Source organism: Enhydra lutris, unplaced genomic scaffold, assembly GCF_002288905.1.
Source record: "Enhydra lutris kenyoni isolate GAN:26980312 unplaced genomic scaffold, ASM228890v2 scaffoldscaffold14, whole genome shotgun sequence".
Classification (NCBI taxonomy): domain Eukaryota; kingdom Metazoa; phylum Chordata; class Mammalia; order Carnivora; family Mustelidae; genus Enhydra; species Enhydra lutris.
In genome coordinates, this window is record NW_019154098.1 from 1,686,022 (window position 1) to 1,710,739 (window position 24,718).

Genomic DNA, 24,718 nt, shown 5'->3' on the forward strand with positions numbered 1-24,718 from the left:
TCACACTCACACACCCCACATGCTCACACACGCACACCCACGCACGCTCACAGTACATGTGCTCATGCCCGCCACACGCTCGCACACGCACACACTCACACGCTCACGCACGCACACTCACGCACGCTCACAGTACATGTGCTCATGCCCGCCACACGCTTGCACACGCACACACTCACACGCTCACGCACACGTGCACGCGCAGACATCCACATGCTCACACACGCACACCCACGCACGCTCACAGTACATGTGCTCATGCCCGCCACACGCTCGCACACGCACACACTCACACGCTCACGCACGCACACACCCACACGCTCGCACTCACACACCCACATGCTCACACACACGTGCACGCGCAGACATCCACATGCTCACACACGCACACTCACGCACACACAAATGCTCACGCGTGCACACACACAGCGCCCCAGCCCCAGCACACGTCAATGACCCGCCTGCTGAGCGTGTTCTCAAGCCGACCCGCACCCATCCCGTCCCGGCGGCGCCAGCTGTCCAGCCCTCCTTGTCCCAAGGCCTCGGGGGATGAGGGAGAGGAGCCTGGCAAAGGGCCGGCTAGGGGACGACCCCCAGAGTGGACGGCAGAAGTGACAGAGAGGACAGAAAAAGCTTAAAACAAACTGTGTGACTCAGCAGCATGGAGAAGGGCGCGCGCGCAGGGCAGGAGAGGGTCTGATGTGGCACAGCCGGCGCCCTGGGAGGTGGCGTGGGCCGCAGGGAGGGCTCCACACTCGGCCCACTGGAGGGCGCACTCGAGGGGCGGGGGCAGCTGACCAGGAGTGCAGTGCAAAGCCCAAGACAAGAGCTGACAGCGGTCTCAGTTCTCACGGAGACGGGGTGGAGCGTTCGCCGACCACAGCGGTCGGCCTGCATCCCCGGGGCCGGTCCTGGGGAATCGGGGGGGCTCCGGGGTAAGCAGAGGAGCCTCGGGGAGGTGGGGGCCGTCGGGGTCCGGCCCCCATGCATGCCTGTGCGGAGGAGAGAGGAGCCAATCTGTCCATGTTTGCACAAAGAAGCAGAACTCCGGGGGGGAGGCCACGGCCCCCAAGTCTGCCCTGACCATGCACCGCGCCAGCTAGGGGCCAGGGCTCCGCCAGCCAGCGCGCCGGGCTTCAGGGAGCTAGCTGCCAGTGTCCTCCCACAGGCCCTGCGCGTGCGTGTGTGCATGTGTGCGTGCGCGAGCAAGCCCGTGGCAGCACGCAGGGAGCATCTGGTCCGTGGGGGACCCGCCAGGGTGCCACGGGTGCACCCAGGGGCCAGGGCACCCACTGCTCACCCGGGCCAGGGCTGGGGAGCCGGCCAGCCACACGGACACACTGGGCTCCCGCGCCCACCGTATCACCCGCCGCTCACCCCACCTGACCCCGGGCCCCTTGGCCGCACAGACGGGGATGGAACAAGAGAGTGGGCTCAGGGGTTCTTGTAGGAAACAAAGCAAACAGCGCCTGTGGGGAGTGGGTGTCACGTGTGAGCTGCCCCAGCACTCTGGCCTGTGCGCCCCGGGGCCCCCCAGAAACACCTGTGGGCAGGCGGGGTAGGCCGCCTCCGTGCCCACTGCCCAGGGAGAGGGGCACCCAGGCCCATGGACAGTGAGGCCAGCCTCCGGATCCCACACGTCCTCCCAAGCCACACAGCAGACTCCTGACCATGACCAGAAGCCATCAGGGAGCCCAGAGGACGGTGTCCTGAAGCCAGGGTACTCCGGGAGTGCAGGACGAGGAGGAGGGAGACAGAGACAGACATGGAAGACGGGCACAGAGGGAACAGGGGCGGAACCCCCACGCAGACACCAGCAGGGCAGAGGGACGAACAGAGCAGTAGGCAGGGGCAAGGCAAGGAGGGCTCAGGGGGCAGGGACAGGATGGAGAGGGTCTGTCTCAACCCGTCCTTGGCCCCCCTCCATGACCTCGGCGCTGCCATGCCCTGGGGGCTGGAGAGGAGGTGCTGTCCCAGGCACACTGGACATTGCCCAGCCACTTGGGACCACGTGTCCTCTGGCCACGCACTGCCTCTCTGGGCCCAGCCTCTCCACGCAGGAGGGACACCCTATTTGACCCCTGCACTCTCCTCCTGTCGCTGAAGGCACCACAAACACAGGCAGGTTACATCCTTGCTGGGGGTTACCCGACCCCACAGTAGGGAAGGGGGAGGCCGGGGGCTCCCTCCCTCCACCCTAGTGGACCCTGCAGGGGCCCGGTCCCTGAAAACAACTGGCTTTCCGGTTTCTGAGGATGGGCCACAGGCCAGACGGAGAAACTGAGGCACAGGGCAAGGCCGGGGCTGGCTGTGAGCCTACGCAGACCTCTGTGCCCCAGTTTCCCTGCCTGCTCTGGGGGCTGGCGGGGAGAGTGGGCCCTGGGTCTTCTGGACTGGAGGCAGGTGAGGCGCCCCAGCGGGCCCTGCCCTACCCTGCCCGCTCCTTCAGCTTCTTGTCCGTGATGCCGTCCTTGGACACGAGCTTGTTGAACACCAGGATCCCGATAACCATGTTCACCTGCCAGGCAGAGAGCAGGGGTGGGGGAGGGGGACTGCCCTCCGGGCTCCGGCTCCGCACCAGGGCTCCCGCCCGCAGCAGGGCCCTATGGACACCGCTCCCCAGGCCAGGAGACGGGGCCGCCGGCACAGGACCCCCGACTCTCTCCCGGGCCTGGCCCCCCGGCCCCCGCCCGAGCCCCGGCTGTTAGGTAGGGTCCTCCTGCCACAAGACCCCACCCGGGGCGAGATGCTCCAGCTCCCGCGCCCACATGACCCTCCCGCACGACCCATCCGTCCCCCCACATGACCCTCCCGCACGACCCATCCGTCCCCCCACATGACCTCCCGCACGACCCATCCGTGAGGGTCTGGCAGGCCCACCCAGCGGGGGTGGACAGGAAAAGGGGTCGGCACGCCCCGGGGTGGGGACGCAGAGCCCCCATGTGGGGGGCTCTCCCAACAGGCTGCGTCCCCGGGCCGCTATGCACTCAATAGCCCTGAGGCCTAGCTGCCGTCTCCACGGTGGGCAGCAGCAGCTTCTGGAGCTGGGGCTCCAGCTGTCCGGAGGTCGGAGGTCAGGCTGACCTCCACGCACCCCCAGAGTGCTGGCCCATACCCACCGCAGAAAGGGCCTCAGGTAATCCAGCTGCTGCCCACACTCAGGGGTGCCCTGTGGCCACCCCCAGCCTTTCAGCTCCCCTGCTCCTTACATCCCTCCCATGACAGGGAGCTCACTCCTCACAAAGGCCCACCTCGAGGGCCGTCTCGTGGGCAGCGTCCCCATCTAGGTTTTTTCCCCGGGGGTGCACTGCCCCTGCGCTCTCTGACATGGCATCTTCCCTGCCTCCTTCCCACTGGGCACCAGCTCCCTAGCAAGTGCTCCCCGCTGTTCCTGCCCCACAAGCCACAGCCAATGGCGGCTGTCGGCCCTGCCGCGGCCCTGGAGCCCTGGGGGTTTCCCCTCTCTGGCCTTCTCTCCTGGGTGGGGAGGCTCCTGGCTCCTTCCTTTGCCCCCCAGACGCCCTCCCCTGTGCTCCCACTCTGCAGAGGCCGCCTGGTAGAGGAACGAGGCCTCGTCCCGGACCCCTCGGATGCAGAAGGACGAGGGGCCGACTACCCGTGGCCCCACTGCTCTTAGCGCCCCTGACCCTGCACACCACCATGGGCAGGCCCTGCCGTTCATCCCTGTGCGAACAGAAAGTTCCCTGACGCGGGCACCAGCCCTGGAGGGCCTGACTGGGGTTGAGGCATCTTTCCCAGGTGACCTCATTTTCTGACAAGGCCGGAGCCACAGGGGGACAGGCCACCAGCCATCCCTGCCCTGCCCACGGCAGGCTCTGTGCGGTCTTGACCGGCGTGTCCCCAAGTTCCTGAGGGGGCCCCGGCCTTGCCCTACAGACACCCTGGGAGGGGACATGGGGGCTGGGAGCTCCCGCCTCCATCGGCTAAGCCTTCCCTGCTCCCACATTGCCTGTCTTTAAGATGGCGAGCTGGCCCGGTCTCTGAGGGGCCGCGTTGACATGCACGGCACGGAGGCCTCTCCCTTCAAGGAATAAAGGAGCCGGGACCCTCGGGCTAGGCCCGCTGCCCACGGCTCCACCCTCCCACACAGGGTCCCCCAGTCTCCCCTGTGCCTGTGCCGGTGCCCAGCTTCCCCGCCACAGAGTGGTGTGTGGCACTGCATGAGGGACGGAGGGCTGGAGGGGGACAGGCTTGGGCAGTGTGGGTGCAGGGGGGCCCCCAGCCGTGCCCGGCTCCCCCTGCCCAGCCCGAACTGGGAGGCAGGAACTCTGTGTGCCCGTGGCACTGTTTCGCATCCCTCCCCGAAGGTGTCTGGGAACTCGTGGCGAGGGAGAGCAGGCAGCCGCTTCCTTCTCCAGAGCAGGACAGCTGGTGGAAGCAAGGGCCCAGCCCTGGCCCCCCAGCCTCAGGCTCTGCTAGCTGCTCTACCCATCCCCCAGGCCTCACTGGCACTCCCTGCTGTCCTGGGTCAGCCATCTCTCTGCTCGGTATCCCCCATCCGGCCACTCAGCCGGCGAGCCCACACGGACCTGCTGGCCAGTCCCCAGGCAGTGCCCATTACCCACGCAGGCGGGGCTCACCAAGATAGCAGGCGCCCCCCCGCCCCCGCCCCCGTGTCTGTACCTGTGTACCCTGAGGGCAGCTCCAGGGGGCCAGGAACGCCACCCACCCCCTGGTGACCATGGTGACCCTGAAGGGGCAATAGGTACAGCCCAAGGGCCCAGCCTGGGCCAGCGGGGAGGGGGTCAGTACCAGTACGACGGCGGCGGCCGGTCCCACGAAGGCGTACAACAGTCCCCCCTCCAGGGACAGCCAGCAGCTGGGGAGGGAGATGGGCTGGTCAGTGGCCAGTTGTGACATCCCCGCCCCCTGGGGAAGGCCGGCAAGACGCTGGGGAGCAGCAGAAGGAGCTCGGCACCCAGCAGGCCCCCCGGGGCACAGCACACAGCAGCTCACTCTGGCCTCTGAGCCCTCGGAAGCCCCCCTCCACCGCGGCCCCACGAACCCCAGTTTACAGAGAGAGAAGCAGGCACCGGGCAGACACGAGGCTGTCCTCACTTGGCAGACACGAGGCTGTCCTGACCCCCCAGGCTGGCCCCCCAACTCTCCTCCTAGGCCCTCCCCAGTCTCACACACAGACCCTTCTTCTGGCCACGGTGCCAAAACTTTGGGTCGGGTCCCTGCTCCGGCCCCCAACCTGCCCACACAACCCAGGCCCCACGGCCAGGTAACCCAGGCCTCTGCTCATGCGTCTGGCCCAGGCTCTCCTCACACCAGCCATGGTCACCGGCCCCACATTCCCCCAGATCTCCTGGACCTCACGAGAGGCGGCCTGCAGGAGACCCAGGCCCAGTGAAGATGCTGCAGTTTTCACGTGCTGTTTCCTCTGCCTTGAGCGTCCACCCAACGCAGTCAAACCTCAAGCCTTCAGCCTTCAAAACCCCTGGTGCTCCCCGATCCGCCCGGCCCTCTCAGCTGTGCGGCCGTGCCCGTAACTCCCTCCTGGCACTCACCCTACCAGGGGTTCCAGTAACCGGAACCTCATTCATGTCCACTTCCCCTGCTGCCCCAGGGGGCCTTGCTCCAGGGCCCAGCGACGGCCTGTCCCCCCGGGGCTCCACAGGGAGCCAAGCCTGCGCGGCCCACCTTGGCCGTTCCTCCTTCCTCTGGCTCCCCCGTTCTTACCCGTGCCTGCGGCTGCAGCCCCCCTGCAGGCCTTGGCTCTCCCTACCCTGGGAAGCTACAGTGCTTTTAGGGTCTCCCCAAGCTTCCTGGTTTGGCATTCAAGGCCCCTGGACCTGCCTGGCCCAACTGACCCTTTGGGGCCTCGCGGACTTCATTGGAGCAACAGGCCCCTTACCACCGGCCTTGCCCTCCTCGGGGCCACACCACAGTCATGCGGGGAAGGACGCACGGACGCACGGCTGCAGGGGGAAAACTGAGGCTAACAGACCAGCCAAGGGTACCAAAGGAGGGGGCTGAGGCTCTGACGGCCCTGAGCCCCCATTTCACCCATCCTGCTGCCCACTGCCAGGGAGGAGCTGGGAGGGAGGCGGCCTCCAGCCCCCGGGGCTCCTGGCCTCTCCCAGCCTTGGCTCTCCTCTGTGAGACGGGCAGCAGCCAGCTGTCACCTTCTAGGGCAATGGGAGGGTCTGGGGGAGCCGAGCGGCCTCTACCCCATCCCCACCCTGCCCCGACTCACTAGTTCATGGTGCTGTACCCTTTGGCCTTGGTGAATCCCACAGAAATGGCCACGACCAGTGCAGGGAGCCCTGCGAAGGACCAGAAAGAAAGGGGGTTGGTCCTCCCACCATCCAAGCCCCCGTCCATGCTCTGCCTCCTTCCAGCCCTGGGGATGGGGCGGGGCGGGGGCAAACTGGGTCCTCGGAGTCCTGAACACGGTCATGCTGAGCAGGAGAGAGAGGGAACAGGAGGTGGACGAGGGTGGGAGCCCACGGGCTGTAGGCACGGCGGCCCGTCAGCGAACGAAATGCAGGACGCCTGATCACACTTGAATTTCAGATAAAAAGAAGTCATTTTCTTGTACATGTTCCAAACATCAACCGGATATCCTTAAAAAATAACTCATTATCTGAAATTCAAAGAGAATCTGCCGTCACATCTTACCTGGGAACCCCGTGGAGGCCCCAGGAGGACGAGGGCAGAGGCTGGGGGTGGTGCAGGGTCACAAGGGGCAGGGACAGTGGGCGGAGGCCGGGGGGCACCACTACCCCCCGCCTGGCACCACTCACCCCAGCCCAGGCAGAGGAAGCGTTTCCGGATGAGGCGGTTCCTGAGGCGGCCCGTCACGGCCATGTAGGACTGCCAGGCCTCGGTGAGCACCCAGCAGAAGGACGACAGGAAGAAAAAGTGCAGGAAGGCGGCCACCAGCGTGCACACCACCTGGGCGGGGCAGGCGGGCGGCTCAGGCCGGGCAGGGGCCTGGGCGCCCTTCCTGGGCCCACCCCATGGGAGGAGCTCGGAGAGGCCGGGACAGGCCCGAGCCGGGTGTCCGCGGGGGGCACGAGGTCAGGTCCCCCTCACAGGAGGCCACTGAAGGGCCGGCACCAGCTTCCCTGGGAGCATTCTGGGGTCCTGTCACCCCATCCTGCCCGGGCTCCCTTGGGCGTGCAGGGAAGGGCCAAGCTCACGCACCTTATTGCGGGTCTGGGTCTGCCCGATGAGGATGAGGGCGTTGGAGGAGATGATGGACAAGCAGAAGTTGATGAGGATGACCGACCGCTCCGAGCGGATGTACCTGTGGGGGAGCGCGGCTCAGTGCCCCGGGAGGGGGTGTTTTGTGTCTCCAGGAACTGGGGTCCTGCTGCCACGGCGAGACTAGAACGCCACTTCCTTCCTGCAGGCCTCCCTGCCACGCCACCACCACCTCCATCCCCGCTCCCGCTCTACCGCGCACTGAACTCCAGCCCCTGGTCCGGCGCGCGGGGAGGGCCACAGGGAGCTGCCTGCCGGGCCGCCCATTCCCGCTGGGAGTGGCTTATCCTCAGTTTCCAAACCCTTTCTGTGCGAGATCTTCTCCCTGTCTTTGCATCCCTTGGACACAGCTCGTTTCTGGGGTCTCAGACTCGGCCTGCTCCTGGCTTTACTCCAGCCGGCCCCCTGCCCCCAGCCCTTCCCACCCTGTCTGATCCTGACTTCGAGGGAGGAAGACCGAGCGGTTCCGAGGGCCTGCAGTGCAGCGGCCCAGCCTCATCCTGGCTGTGGAACCCTGGGCGAGGGGCTCAACCCCTCTGTGCCTCAGTCTTTGGATCTGTGAGATGGGTGGCGGGAACAGCACCTGTGGCCAGGGCCGCGGCTGAGATCAGAGGGGCAAGATGCAGGTGGGCAGAGGGGACAGGGCTGGGCCTCAGGGGCCGAGGTGTGACCTTGGGCGGGTCATTTTCCCTCTGTTGGTCTCCATTTCCTCATGGGGACCGTCAGGCCACCTTCCTGGCCACAGCTCACAGGAGCAGTGACTCAGCCAGCAGAACTCAGGAAGGAGGCGCTTTGAAAACCACCGGCGAACCCCTCAGAACCGCAGCCGGTTCAGAACGCTGTGCCAGGCCCCCGGTTCCCGGTCCCAGAGGTCTCTGGAAACTGAGGCCTCCAGGGAGGGGCTGGGCCGGTGGGGGGTTTGGGGCAGGTGGTCTGAGGAGGGGTTGGGGAGGAGGGCCGTCACTGGATGCCGGCGGGGTGCAGTTTGTTTGGCCAGTAGGGGTCGGCTTCTGCCCCCGGGCAGGAAGGGGGACAGGGGAACACAGGCCGCCTGCTCCGCCTCCCACCAACAGACACACATCGATCTCTCCTCGCTGGCTGGCCTCGGGGGGTGGCATCAGCTCTGGGCTGTGCAGCTGTGGGGGCGGGTGACCTTGACTCAGACTCCCTGTCCTAACCCTCTGCTCAGTGGGGCTCAACCAGGGCTCTGGGGGCTGGCGACAAGACCCACCCACAGGCTCACACTTGCCCTCGCACACCCTTCACACACCTGAGCCCATCCTGGTCACGGGCCCGGGTTCAGGCCTGTTCACATGCGTCCCTCCCCCAGAGCTGGGGACAGCCAGGGATGGCTGCCTTGCCCCAACCCTGCCTGGGGAGGTGGTCAGGGTCCTGCGATGAGGCCCTGCAGCCCGGGGGAGGGGGTGAGGGGCAGGGATGCGAGTAGAGGTTCTTGCCCTGAAACATGACCCAGGCTCAGAGAAGACTGTGGACATGCACACCCACATGACAGGACATGGAATCTGGGGGCTCTGAGGCCCCAGGGCAGGGCATTGGGCTGGGGAGTGGACTTGCTGGCACCGGTCAGGCAGTGCCTTCAAAGGGCAGGAGAAAGCGTGGCTCCTCCTGTGGGCAGCAGTGGAAGGCAGGAGCAGAAGGGCAACCAGCCCACTCTGGGCCTGTGCCCGCCCACCCCGCCATTGGGCATCCAGGGGGCAACACTTGGAGAGCAGGTGGGGGGCCATTGGGGAGGGAGGGCGATAGAGGGCGGAGGGTGGTGGTGGGGCGGTCCATCCCTGATGGCCTGGGCAGGAGAAGACGGGGGGTGGCGCTGCTGACTGGGAAGGGGGCTCCGGACCAGCCCACCCGCCCCCACGGCTGTCCTCAGAGGGGGAAGGGACAGGACCTGACCCTGGCCGCCCCGTTCCCGGGACCCCCCCCCCCAGCCGGGCCCATGCGCCAGGCAGCACCTCCACACAGACACGTAGATGATAATCAGCATGAGCAGGGTGAGGGATGACACGCCACAGCCCACGATGAGCGTCACCGACGGCACGATCACCTTCTCCATGTTCTGAGGGTGCCGGGGCGGAAAGAGAGCGGAGTGAGGGGCCGGCCCGTGCAGGCTGAGGCTGGGGTGCCGGGGAGCCTTCCCTCTCCACCCCAGCACCCCCAAGCACCCTCCACCTGCGCTGCCCGTGCTTCTGGGCCGGCCCCTGGGCGGGGTCTCTGTGCACCCCACCTCCCCATCCCTGCTATAAGCAGAGCCACCTGCCAAGCCTAGCGACGAAGGCTTTGTCTGCACTTCACGGACCACCCCCTGCCGCAATTCCAGAGAAGGACCACATCCCCGTGTCACAGTCGGCTCATGGGGCTGCCAGCCCCACCACAGGGACGGCTCTCCCGGGCCACGTGCTTCTGGAACACCAGCTGAGAGCAGGACCCCGGGCTTCCTGGAAGGGCCCCTCAGCACCAGCTGCATCCGTCCGGCCTCTGCTGCCTCCGCGCCAGTTCCAACCCCCAGCACCTGCTGCCCCACGGCCCCACCAAGCACCCCTGCTCTCCGCTCCTCCCTCCCCTCCCTCCTGCTCTGCCGGATCCCAGCACTGCACGCCCACCCCCTGCCTGAGCCCGGCCCCCACGGCTCTTCTCCCAGCCGCTGCCAGAGAACCATGTAAAACACCATTAGAGACGGCAACAGTGCTTTGCTCAGGGTTTTTACCCCTGCCCGACCATCCCCTCCCTAGCCGTCCAAATGCTCCAAAGCCGCTGAGCCAGGCCTGACCCCCGGCACTGGCCACCTCCTCCTTCCCACCGAGGCAGAGCTGTGGCCGCTCTCGGTCCCTCTGCCCAGAACACCCTTCCCAGCTGTCACGTGGTGCCTCTGGGGGGGTGGGGGGCTTGGGCTGGGGGGCCCGGCTGCTCCCCACCACATAGCCCTGAGCACCCAGTCGGTCGAGCTCAGCCCCATGTCACTGCCTGACCCACCCAGTGCACACAGAGGGCCACCGCACAGTGGACAGGGGTCGCTTGGAGGAGGCCAAGGACACTCAGAGGGACGGACACCAGTCCCTGCAGCCCTCCCCAGCCTGCAGACTCTGCACTCGAGGGAGGAGGAGGTGTGCTGCGGGTGTGGGGCTTCCTAGGGGCTCCCCCACCCTAAAGGGGACGCTCCTGTCCCCGCTCCTGGTCTGAGTAGGCTGACGCTCTTCAGGGCAGCTCTCTGACCCCGCTGACCCCGGCGGGCTGCCCAGGGAGGCCCTCCCGCCTCACCGGCCTCAGAAGGCCCCGCATTCTTGCCCCAAGGCGGCGCCTTCCATCTCCCTTGGGCCCCCAGAGTTGGAGCCGGAACCCAGGCCACCTCACGCTGCTGTCCCCACCCACGGACAGCACGGTGCCGAAACCATGCTCTGCCCTCCACCCATGTGTGTGCTGTCCCCGTGGCCTGGGCTGCCCTTCCCCACACCGGAAACACCCCCTCCTGCCCACCCACAGGCCCTTCTGGGTGTTGCTGGGTTCCAGCCCGGGTCCCACCACTGGGGGGGACTGCCGGTCCCCACAGCCCCACGTCCTCATGTTCCTGAGCCCCCTCGGGCCAGGCCCAGCTCGGACACAGCCCGCGTGGCTGGATAGATGAATGGAGACAGGGAAGGCAGGCTCTGGGAAAAGGGAGAAAGTCAGCCAAGGTCAGCCAAGCAGCCGGAGGTCCTTGGAGTCACGGCCCAGGGTGAACCTGTTTCCACGCGGGGAGCTGGAGGTCCCTGGGCAGTGGGGGAGCTGGGCCATGGCTCAAACCCTTGCACTCACCAGGGAACCTCGAAGCCCGGCTGGCCACACGAGTCACAGGTGGCCAAGTGAGTGGCTCACACCCACTCTGTGGCTGGCTCCGGCCCCGACCTCTGTGGCCATCTGCCTCCATCTGCCCTCATTAGGCCTGGCAGCCACCTGCCGGCCCACTTGCCCACCTGCCCGCCCGCTCTCTCCTCTCCACCCGGCTCATCCGTCACTCCCGACAGCCCCGGCCTGCGGGCTCTAGATGATGTGGGGAAGGGAGGAGGGAGAACCAGAGGGCAGGGCGCCAAGGAGCTCTAGTCCTCATTGGGAGGGTTGGACTAGAGATCTCTGGGCAGGAGCTTGGCCCCAACCCACACACAGAGGGCAGAAGCCAGCCGGCCTCCCACCGGAGACTGGTTCCCTCGCCAAGTTTGGTGCCACCCCAGGGCCTTTGCACATGCTCCTCTCGCTGCCTGGTGCTCTTCCTCTGACCTTCACATGGATGGCTCTGCCTTCAGCGTAGAGGTCGCCACCTCCCAGGGGCCCTCACTGACCTGGTTCCATCTGAACCAGCCCCTCGTCTCTCTGCCCCATCACCCCGTCTGGAGACTCCCTGAGGTACAGGGCCCCCACGCACCCAGGAATTCTTTTTTGTTGTCTATAAGGTCCCCATTGGTTTCTACCCCATCAACTCCACACTGTCCATCTCCTCTTGCACCCTCTATGCAACCAACACGTCCTAAACAAAGACTTCCCTCCTTGAGCCCGTCCTTGCTGTCCTGTAACTGCTCCAACACCGCCCGTGGCTCACAGCTCCCGCACAGAACAGCCCCGACCCCTGGTCCCACGCTGAGCCCTGACTCCGGGGAGGCGGGGGACACACTTCCCAGCACATCACGGCAGCAACTGGCTTTCCAGTGCTCCTCCTTGCCAGGCTGTGCGCCGGGCTGTGGATCCCTCCCCTGTCCAGGCCCCACTGCAGCTCGGAGCCAGACAGCATCGCCCCCTCACAGATGTGACTCAGAGCCACTTCTCGCCCTCCCAGCGGCCAGTGGCACAGCTGGGCTCTGACAGTCTGGCTCCACACAGAGCTCGGGTGGCAGTGGCGGCGGGGGGTTGCCTGGGTCCATGCCCCTGTCTGGGAGCTCATTCCTCCCTGGCTCCTGGGGTGGGAGCCCCGCACCCCCTCTCTACCCCTGGACTCCCGGTCCCCGTGGCCACTCTGGGCCCCAGGATTCCCAATGCCTCCACTTGCTCAGACCCCAGTCCCCACGCCCGTCCCACTCCAGCCAGGGAAGAGGTAGGTGGTGCCCTGTCTTGCCCCAGGCCCAGCCCACCTCTGCCACCACCCCACCTGCCGGCTGGGGTACTCTGTCCCCACTCCTGCTGGGAGCCCTCCAAGACCCCAATCGCACTGTCACCTCCCCCACCACGCAGCTCCCCACTGCCTTTGGGGTATAGCTCCAGCTCTCCCCGGCACTGGCCTTGCTCCCCTGCCCTGCCCTCCAAGCCCCACCCTGTCCCCCACTGGCTTTTGCCTTCCTCACCTTCCCTGGCACGACCACTGTTCCTCTCCACTAAGCTCAGCCGGTGAACTCCTGTTTGCCCCTCAAGGCCCCACAAGACACCTCCTCCTGGTGTTCCCCTCCCAAACCACCCGCGGGGAGGGAAGGAAGCTGTTGCTGTGCCCAGAGCACCTGTCCTTTTGGCCTGGGCTGTTGCAGGCCTGTCTGGATGCAGACCCCGTGCTCCTCCCGGGCACAACTGGGGTCTGGCACAGGCCCCAGTCCCTCACAGGCGGCAAGATAGGGATCTCACCCTCGTGCTCGGGCCCTCCCAATCAGGGTCTCCGGGGTCAGCCCCGGAGCCGGAGCCGGCCAGGAAAAGAGAGGGAGGTACTAGCAAGCTTCACTGGCAGGCCGGCACCAGGTGGGCGGTGGAGCCCTGGTCCTTCCGGTGCTCTGGCTCCGAGCTCACGCTCGTGCCCGTGAGGGGTCCCCAGGGTCGGGCAGAGATGACCACTGTGCCAGTTACTGCTGGGGACACCTAGGCTCCCAGTGGCCAGGTACATTGCCCTCAGCCCCAAGGCCCCTGGATGACTCCAGCCCCCGTGAGCGGCCGTGCCTTCAGCCTCAGCTCCCCTTCTGGGATACGGGGACGGGGTCCCACCTTTACAGATGCTGACACCAACCCCCCCCAGCCGTGGCTGCTGACCCCCGTACCGAACAAAACCTCCGACCCCTCCCAGACCGAGACCTGCCCCGCCTGAGGCGTCGACCTCCAGTGTGCCTGGCCCCAGCATCCCCGGTGCAGACCAGGCTGGGGACAAGGCCCTGGACCCCAAGCCTTCTGCTCCTAGTTCCACCGCCTCTCACCAGCATCAGCCACCCGCCCCCCACCAGACTCGGCCTCCACACCCCAGCTGACCCAGAGCTCAGCCCCTGGTGGGACGCCACCTTCTGCGGAAGGCACTGACCGTGGCACGCAGTCCACACCGCAAACCCTGGGCCGGTGGGGCCCTCCCCCCCGCCCCCCTCAGCTGGCCCGACCCTCAGGGCAGTCTCTTCCATCTGACGGCGGGGGGCAGAGGGGAAGGCTCAGAGTGACGGGGCACGAGGCTGGAGTCTGTGTGTATGAGGGACCAGCCTGTGTGTCGACACTCAGCCACACCAACCCTGGACACACATCCCACTCTGGAATGCTCCCCTGTCCCCGGTCCTCCCTCTCCATGCTCCGAAGGATGGGCGGCCACCTGGGGACCCCATCCTGCAGGGTCTGGCCCCGCAGGGACTCAAGAAGCCCCCAGTCCCATTGGTTGCTTCCCTGTGCAGAAGTCTGCTGCTGTACTACTGATGACCACCTATGCAGAAAGCCACCTCTTCCAGGGAGTCCCCGGGATGGCCCTGGTTACAGCTTTCAGGGCCCTCCCTAGAACCGACAACACCAACAGCCCTTTCACAGGGATAGGAGAATGGGGGAGAGTGCCCCGAAGTCAGGACCAAGAGCACAGACCCCCGTCCAGCGACTTGCCCCAAGACCTTGAGCAAGTTGCCCTCCCCAGGGCTCAGTTTACCTGCCTGCCAACGGAAGGTTTTAGTATTGATGACCTCTAGGGTCCCATTGGGCTCTGCCCCCATGGGGAACCCTAGCGGACAACACTGCTCTCCCTACCCATGTCCCACTGGACAAAGGGTGGTGGGCAGAACGTTCTCAGAAAGGACCGGAGCCATCTTTCACATTGAACCCAGGATTCCCTGAAGGGAGAGCTGTGCCGCCCCCACTGGATGAGGGCCAGCTGCCCCAAACACCAAGACAACCATGTCCCCCACCCCAGTCTGTCCTCCACATCTGCTGCTCAATGATCCTTCCACACGGGCCTTAGACCCGGGGTCTTAGCGAAGACCCCAGCCCCTTTCCCTCCTCAGGGGGCTCAGTGACTGGGGCGGGGGGGGGGGTGTTTCCTGGGACCCGTGAATGGCGCTCAGCCCTGCAACAGACAACCCCTCAGCCCCAGGGGGCCAAGCCCAGCACCCAGGGCCCCAGCCTGGGAGCTGGCCCCAGGTGCCGTTGCCATAGAAACCAGCAGCCCCCACAAGAATCACGGGAACAAAAAGGAGGCCCCTGAGATGATGGGGCCTTCCCCAGCAGAGCCGTGGACCTGGGCCAGACCCAGCACCCTCAGCCACCCCGGGACCCTGACCTGGGGACGTGGCTGCCTCCAAAGACCAGGGTCCACTTGGGGAGGGCGGGGAAGGTCTCCCAGCCAAGGTGGCAGCTCTTTCCCCTCCCTCTGCTTGGCAGGCCAGGGCCCCCTCGCCCAGCTGAGGGGCGCACTGCCAAGTGAAGGGGTACGCGGGCTCCGCCAGGCCAAGCCCTCCCCCAGTCCTCAAATGCCTGGGCCCAGCCTGCCCAGCTCCCGGGAGGATGGGTTCCCTCCAAGGTCCAGGCTCCCAAGGAGAGTGGGGGAGATTCACCCATCGGCCCCTGGGGGAGAGGGGAGGTTGCCCAGCCCCTCCCAGGCCGGTCCCCAACTCCCCGCTGCCACCCACCCGGCTCCCACCCACGCTCTCCAGAGACCGGCTGGCCAGCGGGCCACGACACCGACCGGGCGCACGGACCCGAGCGGGGATGGGTCCGGCCCCTCCCGCGCCGGAAGCGCCCGCCCCGCGGCCCCCTCCCCGCCCCCACTCCGCGCCCCCCGCGCGTCCCGGCCGGGGTCTCACCGCGTCGGCGCTGAGCTGGGCTAAGATGGCGAAGGTGGAGAGCCGGTCACAGAGGCAGCGCGTCCGGAGGGCGTCGAGGGGCACCGTGCGGCAGCCGCGCCACGACCAGGGCCCGAGCTGCGGGGGGGCGGGGGAGGAGGGCCTGGGGGGCGGGACACACGGGGTGGGGTTGGGGGGGGACAGGGGCGGCGTGAGCGGCGGGCGGCCGGCGGCCCGGCCCCCTGTCCCCGCCGGCCCGCGCCCGCACCTGCGCCCGCAGCCACGCGCCCGCCCCGCCGCCGGCCCCCGGAGCCCCGCGCCCCATGGCCGCCGCCGAGCCACGGGAGGCGAGTCTCGGGAGCGCGGGCCGCCGAGCCCTGGCCCCGCGCCCGCCGAGCGCCCCGCCCGCCGCCCCCCCCCTCCCGCCAGCGCCGGAGCCCGAGCGGGAGCCGGAGCCTGAGCCCGAGCCCAGCGGAGCCGGGGGCGGCGGGCGCGGCGGGAGGGGTGCGGGGGGGCCGCCTCCGCCCGGAGCCCGGCGCCGCGCGCGGGTGACCTTGGGACCGCCCCCGCCTCCCCCTCCGCGGGCTGGTCGCCCCTGGCGTCCGCTGCCCCAGGCCGGGGACACAACAGCCTTCCCCCCTGTCTGGAGGCCCGGGATTGCGCCTTTCCATTTCCACACCGCGGCCGCCGGCGAACCGGTCGCCGCCGTAGATCCAATCCGCATCCCTGCAAGGCCCGCCGGCCTGCCCAGGAACTTGGGAGTGTCCAGCCACCACAGCTGGCCCTGGGCTGGACCTGCCTGCTGGAGCCCCTGGCCTGCGGGTGGGGTGGGGTGGGGGCGGGAGAGCCGCTGGGCCTGCCGACTAGGGGCCCGGGGGAGGGGGCTCCCGCATGTCTCAAGCAGGAAACCCTGCCTGGGGATCCACCGCCTAGAGGGGTCTCCCGAACCCAGGGCCACAAAAGGCCTGCGCTCTCCCGTGGATAACTCAGACCCCATGCCTCCTCTCAGGACTTCGGGGAAAGTTCCAGGTTTCTGCAGCGAGGGTCTTCCCAGGACCTGCCCTAGAATCGAGCGGGGGGTGTCAGGCCTCTGTGCCCAGGCACAAGGGAGCCGCAGAGTGTTGCTGCCAGCTGGACGGCCTTACCCCGGCCCTGCACGCCTGGCAGGCTGGGGGTTTGACAGCTCCCTGCCCAGTGCTCTCCCCATGGGGGCCCTGACCCGGCAGGTGTGTACACACACAGACACACACACACACACACACACACACACACCCTGGGAGTGCCGTCTCTGCTCAAAACCTGGGTTTGCCATCCATCAGCCTTGGCCACCTCCTCAGGGTGTCACCTGGGGAAGTTCCCTACCCTCGCCGCTAGCTCCCATTTCCTGAGCTGCAGAACAGGGAGGGTGAAGCAGGCACACACCTCAAGGCCCCCAACACAGTGCCTGCGTGGATGCGGGAGCATCTCCGGGAACGAGGAGGGTCACTGGCTGCAGGGATCTGAGAGCCCGGGCTGGTGCTGGTGCCCAGGAGATGTTACACAATCCCTGCTCTGAGCTCCGGGCCCCGGGGGGCAGGGATATATTCTGGGCTGGGCCAGAAGCCTGGACGTGGGCCTTGCTCTTTTGATTCCCTTCTCTCAGGGACGGACCTGACCTCATTATGCGGAGAAGAAAAACTGGGGGCTAGCCCCTGGGGCCCAAGAGGGCTAGCCGAGTTTACGGTGGCGGCCAGGCAGAGTTTCATGGCCCAGGAGCCAGCCGTAGGCTCTGCGGGAGCACTGGGGCTCAGGCCCTGGGAGGTACCCCCACCACACCCCGGAGTTCCAGCTGGCCCGCTCTGTCTAGAGTTCAGGGAGAAGAGAGCCCTGTGGCCTGAGCTCAAAGAAGAGAGCCCAGGACTGGGGAGCTCAAAGCTCATCCATGTCAGGGGGCTTCCATGAGATAAGTGCAGAAGCAGCCACTAGTCACAGCGAGGGGCAGGGGGCAGCCGCACCCAAAGACAAGAGACCTTCTCCACGTCTGCCTCCAGAGCTGGAGAGACCACCAGCTGCAAACCAGGACCAGGACAATGGAAGGAGCCCAAGAGTACAGGGTCCTGGAGCATCCTGGAGCTCCCCAGGAGACCCCGGGTCCAGCCTAGTCCTCCCCACACCGTTGGCCAGAGGCCTATCAGGGCCTCGCTGAGTGCGAGGGCCCCACGTGGGACAGGGGCATGGGGCGCTAAGCCCTGGCCAACACTGTGCCCCTTCCCGCCAGAAGCTCCCTGTCCTCACGCCCGGAGCTGCATATGTGACCGTCCCCACGTGCCCAAGCCGCTGGCCAGACGCTGAGCCAGCCACCACGGCGCAGGCCAGGAGATGGCCGACAGCGCCACTCCAAGAGAGAGCCCCACAGACCACCCCTGTCTGCGGCCAGGCCGCCGCCCGCTCTCCAGCTCAGGGCTCGTCCGGGACATCAGCCCTGGAGCCATCCTTGCGAGCAGGAGTCCGGGGCCAGCTAGTCCTGGTTCCAGTCCCCACTGTGTTTCTCAGTGTTCGGGCGAGGACACCGCCTCTGCTCCCCTCCTCCGAGCACAGAGAGGGGCGGGGGCATCCGGAAGCCAGCTCTCCCGCCTGGGAGCTGGGGAGGGGACGGCACCGAGGCGGCACCGAGGCGAGGCGGGGTGAGGCTGCCGGGCCTGCAGGGCGCCGGGCTGAGAGCTGCAGGCCACCTCCTGGGAGAACGCCAGCCCGGCCCCTGAGGAAGACGCTAATTAGCTTATCGGTCTCATGGGGGTGGGGGTGGGGGGGCTGCTGCCTGCTTTGCCTGCCCGCAGCCTCAGGTCACAGAGGACACGAGAAGGCCCCTGCCCTGGGCCGGGCCCCCTGTCCGGGAGGCGGGCTGAGGTGCTCACTCTGCAGGGGGGCACAGGGGCTTGTGGGACCCTGTGGGACTGCCATGCGGGCCCCCTTGGGTCCTACCTTTCCCTGACGCTGAGAGCCCTTGTGGCGTTGTCAGGGAGGCGCGCTGGGACGGGGACCCTCTCCTTGCTTCCTCCCACTCCTGGGTGATAACGGTTTCCTGTGCATCTTGTCCCTGAAGCGCGATGACAGCCCTCAGCTGCCCCACACAGACAGAGCCGCTGAGGCTCAGAGAGGAGGTACCCTCGCCCAGGGCCACACAGCACGAGCGGCAGGGCCCGCAGACAAGCACCCAGCCTTATCTGTCCGACACCGTTCCAGGCACACAACCTCCGAACTCCTGGATTGTGGGGAACACATCTGAAGGATCCTCAAGGATAACCTGGGACCCGGAGCACAGAGAGGTGACCTGCCCAAGTGCCCCCCCGCCCCTTCCCCCCACCCCACACACATCAGGAGAAGAACTCAGGCCATGCGGGGCGCCCAGGGCTAGCCAAGTCTCCCGTGCCATTCTGGACATCAGTCGGGGCTGACCTGCAGCCGGACAGGTAGACAGGCAGTCCCTGACCCCAGCCCTGTCGCCGGCGTCTTAGGCTCCCCCTCTGACCCGGGAAAGGCCAGGGGATTCTCAGTCCTTCTTTCAGCAAAACCTCTAGGAGGCCTCCTTTTGTACCCCAACATCTGGAAGTTCTTCCCATGTCTGACCGGAGTGCTTCCTGCTCTAGGGACCCCATCCCCGTCTCTGCAACCCAGGCAGGTCACTCTCCCCTCCTGCACTGGGAGACCATGTGCTGCCTCTTGACTGAGCTTCCAAAACTTGGAATATCTGGGTCATGGAGCCAACCCCCCCCACCTCCCTGAGCCCAGGCCTGAGGAATCTGGGTCAGTGACACCTGCTCCTCCTCCCCTCTCTAGGTCCAGGGCGAGAGGAGGAGCTGGGGCAGTGGCACCCCCAAGACCAGGAGGGCAGGGAGACCCAGAGGGTGAGAGCGGGAGCTCTTCCATGCCTGAGTCCAGGGGAGGTTTAGGGGGGCTGTGTCTTCCCCATCTGACCAGGGCTCCCAGAGCAGAGCCACGCCTCCCCCATCACACTGCCTGACCTGCTGGGAGGCCAGGCTGGTTCACCTCTATAGCCACCTGGCCACAGCCGGCTCCTGGGCTCCCCCAGTGAGGCGGTCCCTGACCCACAACTTCCTCCTCCATTCTGCTCTGCTCACGGCTTCAGTGTCCTCTTCTGCAGCCTCCTCTGGGAGGGCAGGCCTGGGCCCAGCCTGCTTGCCTTGCTGCCCGCCCCCCGGTGGGGACACCAGCCCAGACTCCCTTCCGCCCCTCTAAACTTCCACTGCCCATGGCAACCTCGACGCCACCCCACCCCTCGCTCTCTCCCATGCCCACGGCCCACCCGTCAGCAGCTCCGACCGGCCTCCTCACCGTGCCAGGAAATGTGCCAGGCATATCGTCCTCAGCTCAAAGCTCCCACGGCCCCCTCCTCACTGAGACACCCCAGGGCCCCGGGGGCCCATCCAGCCTCCCTGACCTGACCTCACTGCTCTGCTCCTCAGGGGCTCTCCTTGGGCCACGTTCAGGGGCTCCCGGGACAGAACCACCCTGCCCCCCCGCCACCACACACTCAGCACTCAGAGCGGAGCCGCTGCCTGTCCCCGTGTCCCAGGCCAAGAGCGGCTCAGAGAAGATAAGCAGGCTGCCATCAGCAGCGGGCCTGGTCCCCAACCCCGCTCAGGGTGCGCGGGAGCCAAGGGGTGTCACAGACCCTGGGAGGAGGCTCAGCCCATGGCACCTCTGCCCCCTGCCTCCTGGCCCGTGCCCAGCCCAAGAAGGCGGGTCTGTTCCCGCTCAGGCGGGTTCCATTCCAGCTTCTCGGCGCTGAGCTGCCAGCCCTGTGAGGGGAGAACCAAGGCTCCGCCTGTGCGTTGTTGTGGGACACGTGGGGCCGCATTGCCTTGGGCCTGGAGCTCACAGTACATCGAGGGATGGTAACAGAGTGGGTGCTCTGACAGCCGGCCCCCCCGCCCCGTCCATCCGTCCACCCACCGAACCAGGGCACTCGCTGCATTCATGAAGCCTCCTGCCGGCCCACGGAGCAGGTCTATTACAGGATTAGAACCGTCAGGGTCCCCTGGGGTTTGATGGGCTAATTCACACTGGAGTGTGAATGACTCATAGGTAGCCTCCTACACAATCGAAAAAAGCCGGAGTGGGCACAGCACAGTCCAATAGGGTAACGGGGAACGGGCAAAGTATCTGCCGCAGAGGCTTCTAGAGGCCCCTCAGGACTTTTCAGCCTGGTCTTCAAGATCATCAATGGGCTGGCCTCCCCTCGTGCTCCCCACACCCTCTAGCCTAGGACGAGGCCCTGCTAAATCACACTTCACCTATCAGAAGGCCTACCCCCCACCTCTCCCTGCTGACTTCTGAGCCACAGATCAAGGTCTGTGCTGAGTCTCCTCCAGAAAGCCCACCTGGATAGCCTGTGAATTCCTGAGCATTGCACCAGACCCCTCCTTCAGGTCCTGTCCTGCTTCTGCACTAGGACCCCTCTCCCTGGGTCCTGCCTCAGCCCACAGCCGGAGCTTGTCAGGACTCCCAGGCTCCCCTGGCCCTGTTGTACCTGCCGGCCCACGCCAGCTGGACGGAGCCAGTGGTGACCCAGCGCACAGGTGCCATCTCCTGCTTCCAGCCCTTGACCTTGGCCGGCGTCTCTGACCATGGGCCCTCCTGTCCCCTGGCTGACTCACCTGGTCCTTTGGAGAAGCCTCATTGAGCTCCCTCTGTGCCCAGATCTATCCCTGCTGGCCACCAGCTCATGAGAACCCGCAGGCCAGGTCGAGTCTGCCCCGCCATGGCCCGGCCCAGGTCAGTTCTATCCTGTCTTGGCTCAGGTCCTGGGGGCAACACCCATGGTCCTGGGAGGATCCTGGTATCTGCAACACGTGGACCCTGGGGGAGGGACACCTGCCTGACCAGGGTCTCGCTAAGCGTGCTGCTGGGTGAGACCCGGCCTGCGCTCCTGCACATGGGCTGGCCCTCCTGGAGCAGCCAGTGTCTGAGCCACAGGATTCTGTCCCGGGAGCCTCTGCTCACGATGCGGACATGCCGGCCGCCTCACTGCCACCTGGCGCCAGCCACGCTCGGAGTCAGCTCCCAGCTGCAGGCCTGGAAACCTGGCCCTTCCCGTGGTCCAGGCTCTCACCCTCACATCCGCCACACCCGGGGCAGACCTGGGCCTCTGGGAGAGGGTGGGACCCTGGGCCCACCAGCCCTGCAAGCCAGCGATCTGGCCTGCTGACCCTGCTCCACCTGCTAACCTCCCCCAGCTCAGAGGCCTGCACCCCTGGGACCTGACCTGAGCCTGTCACCTCACTTAGAACTCCCCCTGGCACCCCTCCATCCAAGCTCTGTCCCTCCTGTCCCCTACCTCTGCCCACGGACGGACCCCTGCCTTGGCGCCCACACTTCCGCCAGGGGTCTGCTTACTCATTCATCCAGCAAGCCCCTCCCCGGCCTGCCTTTGGCGGGCTCTGCACTCGGCGTCCCCGACAGATCCCAAACCTGGCCACCTGTCCCAGCCTACTCAGCCCGGTGGCCTCCAAGAGGTCCTCCCGGATGCCACAGCCTCCCCAGCCTCCCTCCGCTCTGCCACTCGATCTTCTCCACTCCGGGGCCATCTGACACTGACCGCTGTGGTCTGGCTGGCCACTGCGCCACGGGCGTGCCCAGGCCCCACAGGGAGGGGGCCGCGAGCTCACCGCCGCACCGCCTTCCCTGTCGCCGCTGTCTGTGCCCTCACGGCCGCTCCGAAGCCACCAAGGCCAAGACGACGTCGCACGAACCCCATCGACGCCCCCGACAATGCACCCGTGGCCGCCGCCGCCCTCGCCACCACCATCCGCACGACGCATGGGCAAGGCCACCGTCACCGCCACGTCGCCACCGCCACGTCGCCACTGCCACCGGCAGCCCCCGAGAGAATGCCATAATCACACCACCCCCGACCCCAGCAGCAGCATCACCACCACACCCCCGACGTCGGTCACGCGCCCGCCACCATCACCCCATCACACGGTCACCAGCAACACCGCCACGGCCATCACCGCCCTCCGCGCCAGCACTGCCACCGTCGGCATCGACAGCACCATCGTCCCCACCACTGTCCCGCCGTCTCTGTGCTTTCACGGTCCCTGGTGTCACCGCCGCTGCGAGCATCCTGAGCGTGGCTGGCTCGCCTCCTCAGAACCAGCCCCGCGGCCATCGCCGGACCGACACCAGCTGCCAAGCCCGTTGCTTTCACCGGCGAGCGCTCCCCGCACCTGCCGTGTCCGGGGCGCTGTGTAGACGGAACCTGTCTTGCGGGAGGTCCCGCCTCCCCGTCACCCGAGGACAGATGCGCACAGGCAGCCACACCGTCAGCACGGCCTGTCGCACCCCGACCGCCACCCAACCTTCCAGGCCTCTTGCAGTTCCCCTGACTCCCAAGGCCCAGTGAGTCTGGCGCGCGAGGTCATCCCACCGTGCCCTGCTTCCTGCCACCCCGGCACAGCACCGAGGCCTGGGGGCAAGAATGGGCCCTCGGGCCTCGCTGACATCTTGGGAGTCCTTGCCACAGCTGTCCCACCTTGCGCCCCCCCACAAGCCGCATCACTGCCCTCTCCCCCCGCCCCCCCAGGCCACCAGCAGGGGCCGTGGCTGCCTGGGGAGTGGGATTAAGACCTTTCTGCCTCAGGAAACCAGCCGTCACAGCCTCCAGCGGAGGGAAGCAAGCATCTCAAGGGAGGAGAGCTCCACCCATCCTGCAAGTCCAGCCCGTGGACCCCTGCCTCAGCTCCTTTGCACATACTGCGCTGGGGCCCAGAGGGCCTCTGCTGCCCGTCTCCAGGTGGGCTCCAGCTGGGGAACCTCCCGCTGGGCCCCCGGGGCCGGCACTTACCCCGCAGGGCATAGTGCGGGTCAGAGAGGGGCCTTCTCTCGCGAGCTTCCTGGAGGAGGGGTAGGGACAGCGCCTACCTGCTGACCATTTCCCACTGAATGACCTGCACTCAACACCCATCACCTCATTTCTGCCCTGCGGCAAACCCATGTCTCAAGGAGCCAAAAGGGCTCGCCCACCGCGACCCTGTTAGTAAGGTATGGGGCCGAGATTCGAGGCCAGGCCTGCAGCAGGTAGGACCCCTGCTCCTCCCACCTGTTCAGCTGCTGGGTCATAGCAGGTGCTCCGGACCTGGGGGCGTGGCCTCAGAGAGGGATGGACAGACGCTGCTGCAAGGACAGAGTGGGCAAAGGCCCGGCAGCCTTTGGGGTGGGCTGGACCTGGGAGGGTCCCGGGAGGATAGGGACGGCGGCAGGACGGGGTCTGGGCAGGGCGGTCCCTGCAGGACCAGATGTTGGAGCACGGTGGAGCTCCCTCCTGGGTGGATGCAGGGGGGCCCCGTGTGCCCATGGGGTGAGCACACCCTGTGGGTGGGCGCTGCTGGGAACATGCGGCTCTGGCATGGTGTCCCTGGAAGGACAGACGGACGGGGGGACGGGGCCCTGCTAGGAGCACCCCAAAGCAACTCTGTGCACTGGCCAGAGGGGCCCTGTGCGTCGCCGTGTGCACCCCTTCCTGCAGCAACGTGCCCCCCCCAAAGCCAGAGCCCGACACAGACTCACGTGGCAGAGCCTGTGGGGGTGCTGCTGGGGGGGTGCGGGTGCCAATGGCAATGGCCCGGCTGGTCCCAAGCCCCCCTTCCCAGGCCTGTGGCCACTCGGCCCTGTGGCCGCAGACAAGCAATGTAGGTGACTTCGTCTATCTACACCCACGCCCCGCCGGCCCATCTCCCACCCCTGCAGGCACCTCCGAAACAGAGCCACCCACGTGCCACCCAGCGCCAGTCCCACTCTGCCAGCCAGGTTTCTTGAGCTCAGGGGCTCCTCTCCTTGACCCCTGTGTCTCCGTGGATGCTCTGCTCAGAGGACCACATCCCCACCCACCTGAGCGTGTGGAGAGGCTACGGGACAGATGCAGGGGCCGCGGGTCACAGCTGGACACACAATGGTAGGAAGCTCGTACGCAGGGAAGGCCCCTGCCCTGAGATGCACCCTCCACACCAACACGCCGTGCTCCTGGCCAGACCACCCCCTTCCTCGGCCAGAGCCCCCTCTTCAGACATGCCCCCAGGTCTGTCACCGGCCAGGAGTGACCAGCGTGCTCTTCCAGAATGACCAGAATGAGAGGGGAAAGCAAGGGAGAGGGTCGGGAGAGGAAGGGGGCAGATAGGGCCGCGGCCAGCTCTGGGCTAGCACTGGCAGTCCCATCCTCTGCCGTGGCCTGTGAGGTGCCTGGTGGGGGCTGGGGGGCTGGCGACACCTTCCCAGAGTGGGTGGTGGTGGGCACCTGTCTCCTCCATCGTATGGTCAGAGAGGCTGAGGCCCGGGCTTGCATGGCGGGTGTGGCCAAGCCGGGGGTTCCCGAGCTGGAACGAGGAGCTCTCCTGACCCGCCAAATGTGGCTGGAGGACACACACAGGACCTCCCACCCTTGGGACACACCGGCCCAGCGGGCATTCCAGTGGGGGCAGCTTCCTTGGCCCCTGCCCTCCTGCGGGGCC

General features: G+C 66.9%; 1 protein-coding gene across 1 annotated transcript in view; it reads right to left on the reverse strand.

The window, feature by feature from the left end:
* LOC111146581 (adhesion G protein-coupled receptor B1) overlaps positions 1-24,718 on the reverse strand; it is a 63,587-nt gene that overhangs the window by 12,164 nt on the left and 26,705 nt on the right. Inside the window, 7 exon segments of the mRNA XM_022502194.1 lie at positions 2,433-2,518; positions 4,774-4,840; positions 6,224-6,293; positions 6,774-6,924; positions 7,177-7,279; positions 9,207-9,310; positions 15,234-15,375. Coding sequence (XP_022357902.1) covers positions 2,433-2,518; positions 4,774-4,840; positions 6,224-6,293; positions 6,774-6,924; positions 7,177-7,279; positions 9,207-9,310; positions 15,234-15,375 — 723 coding nt within the window.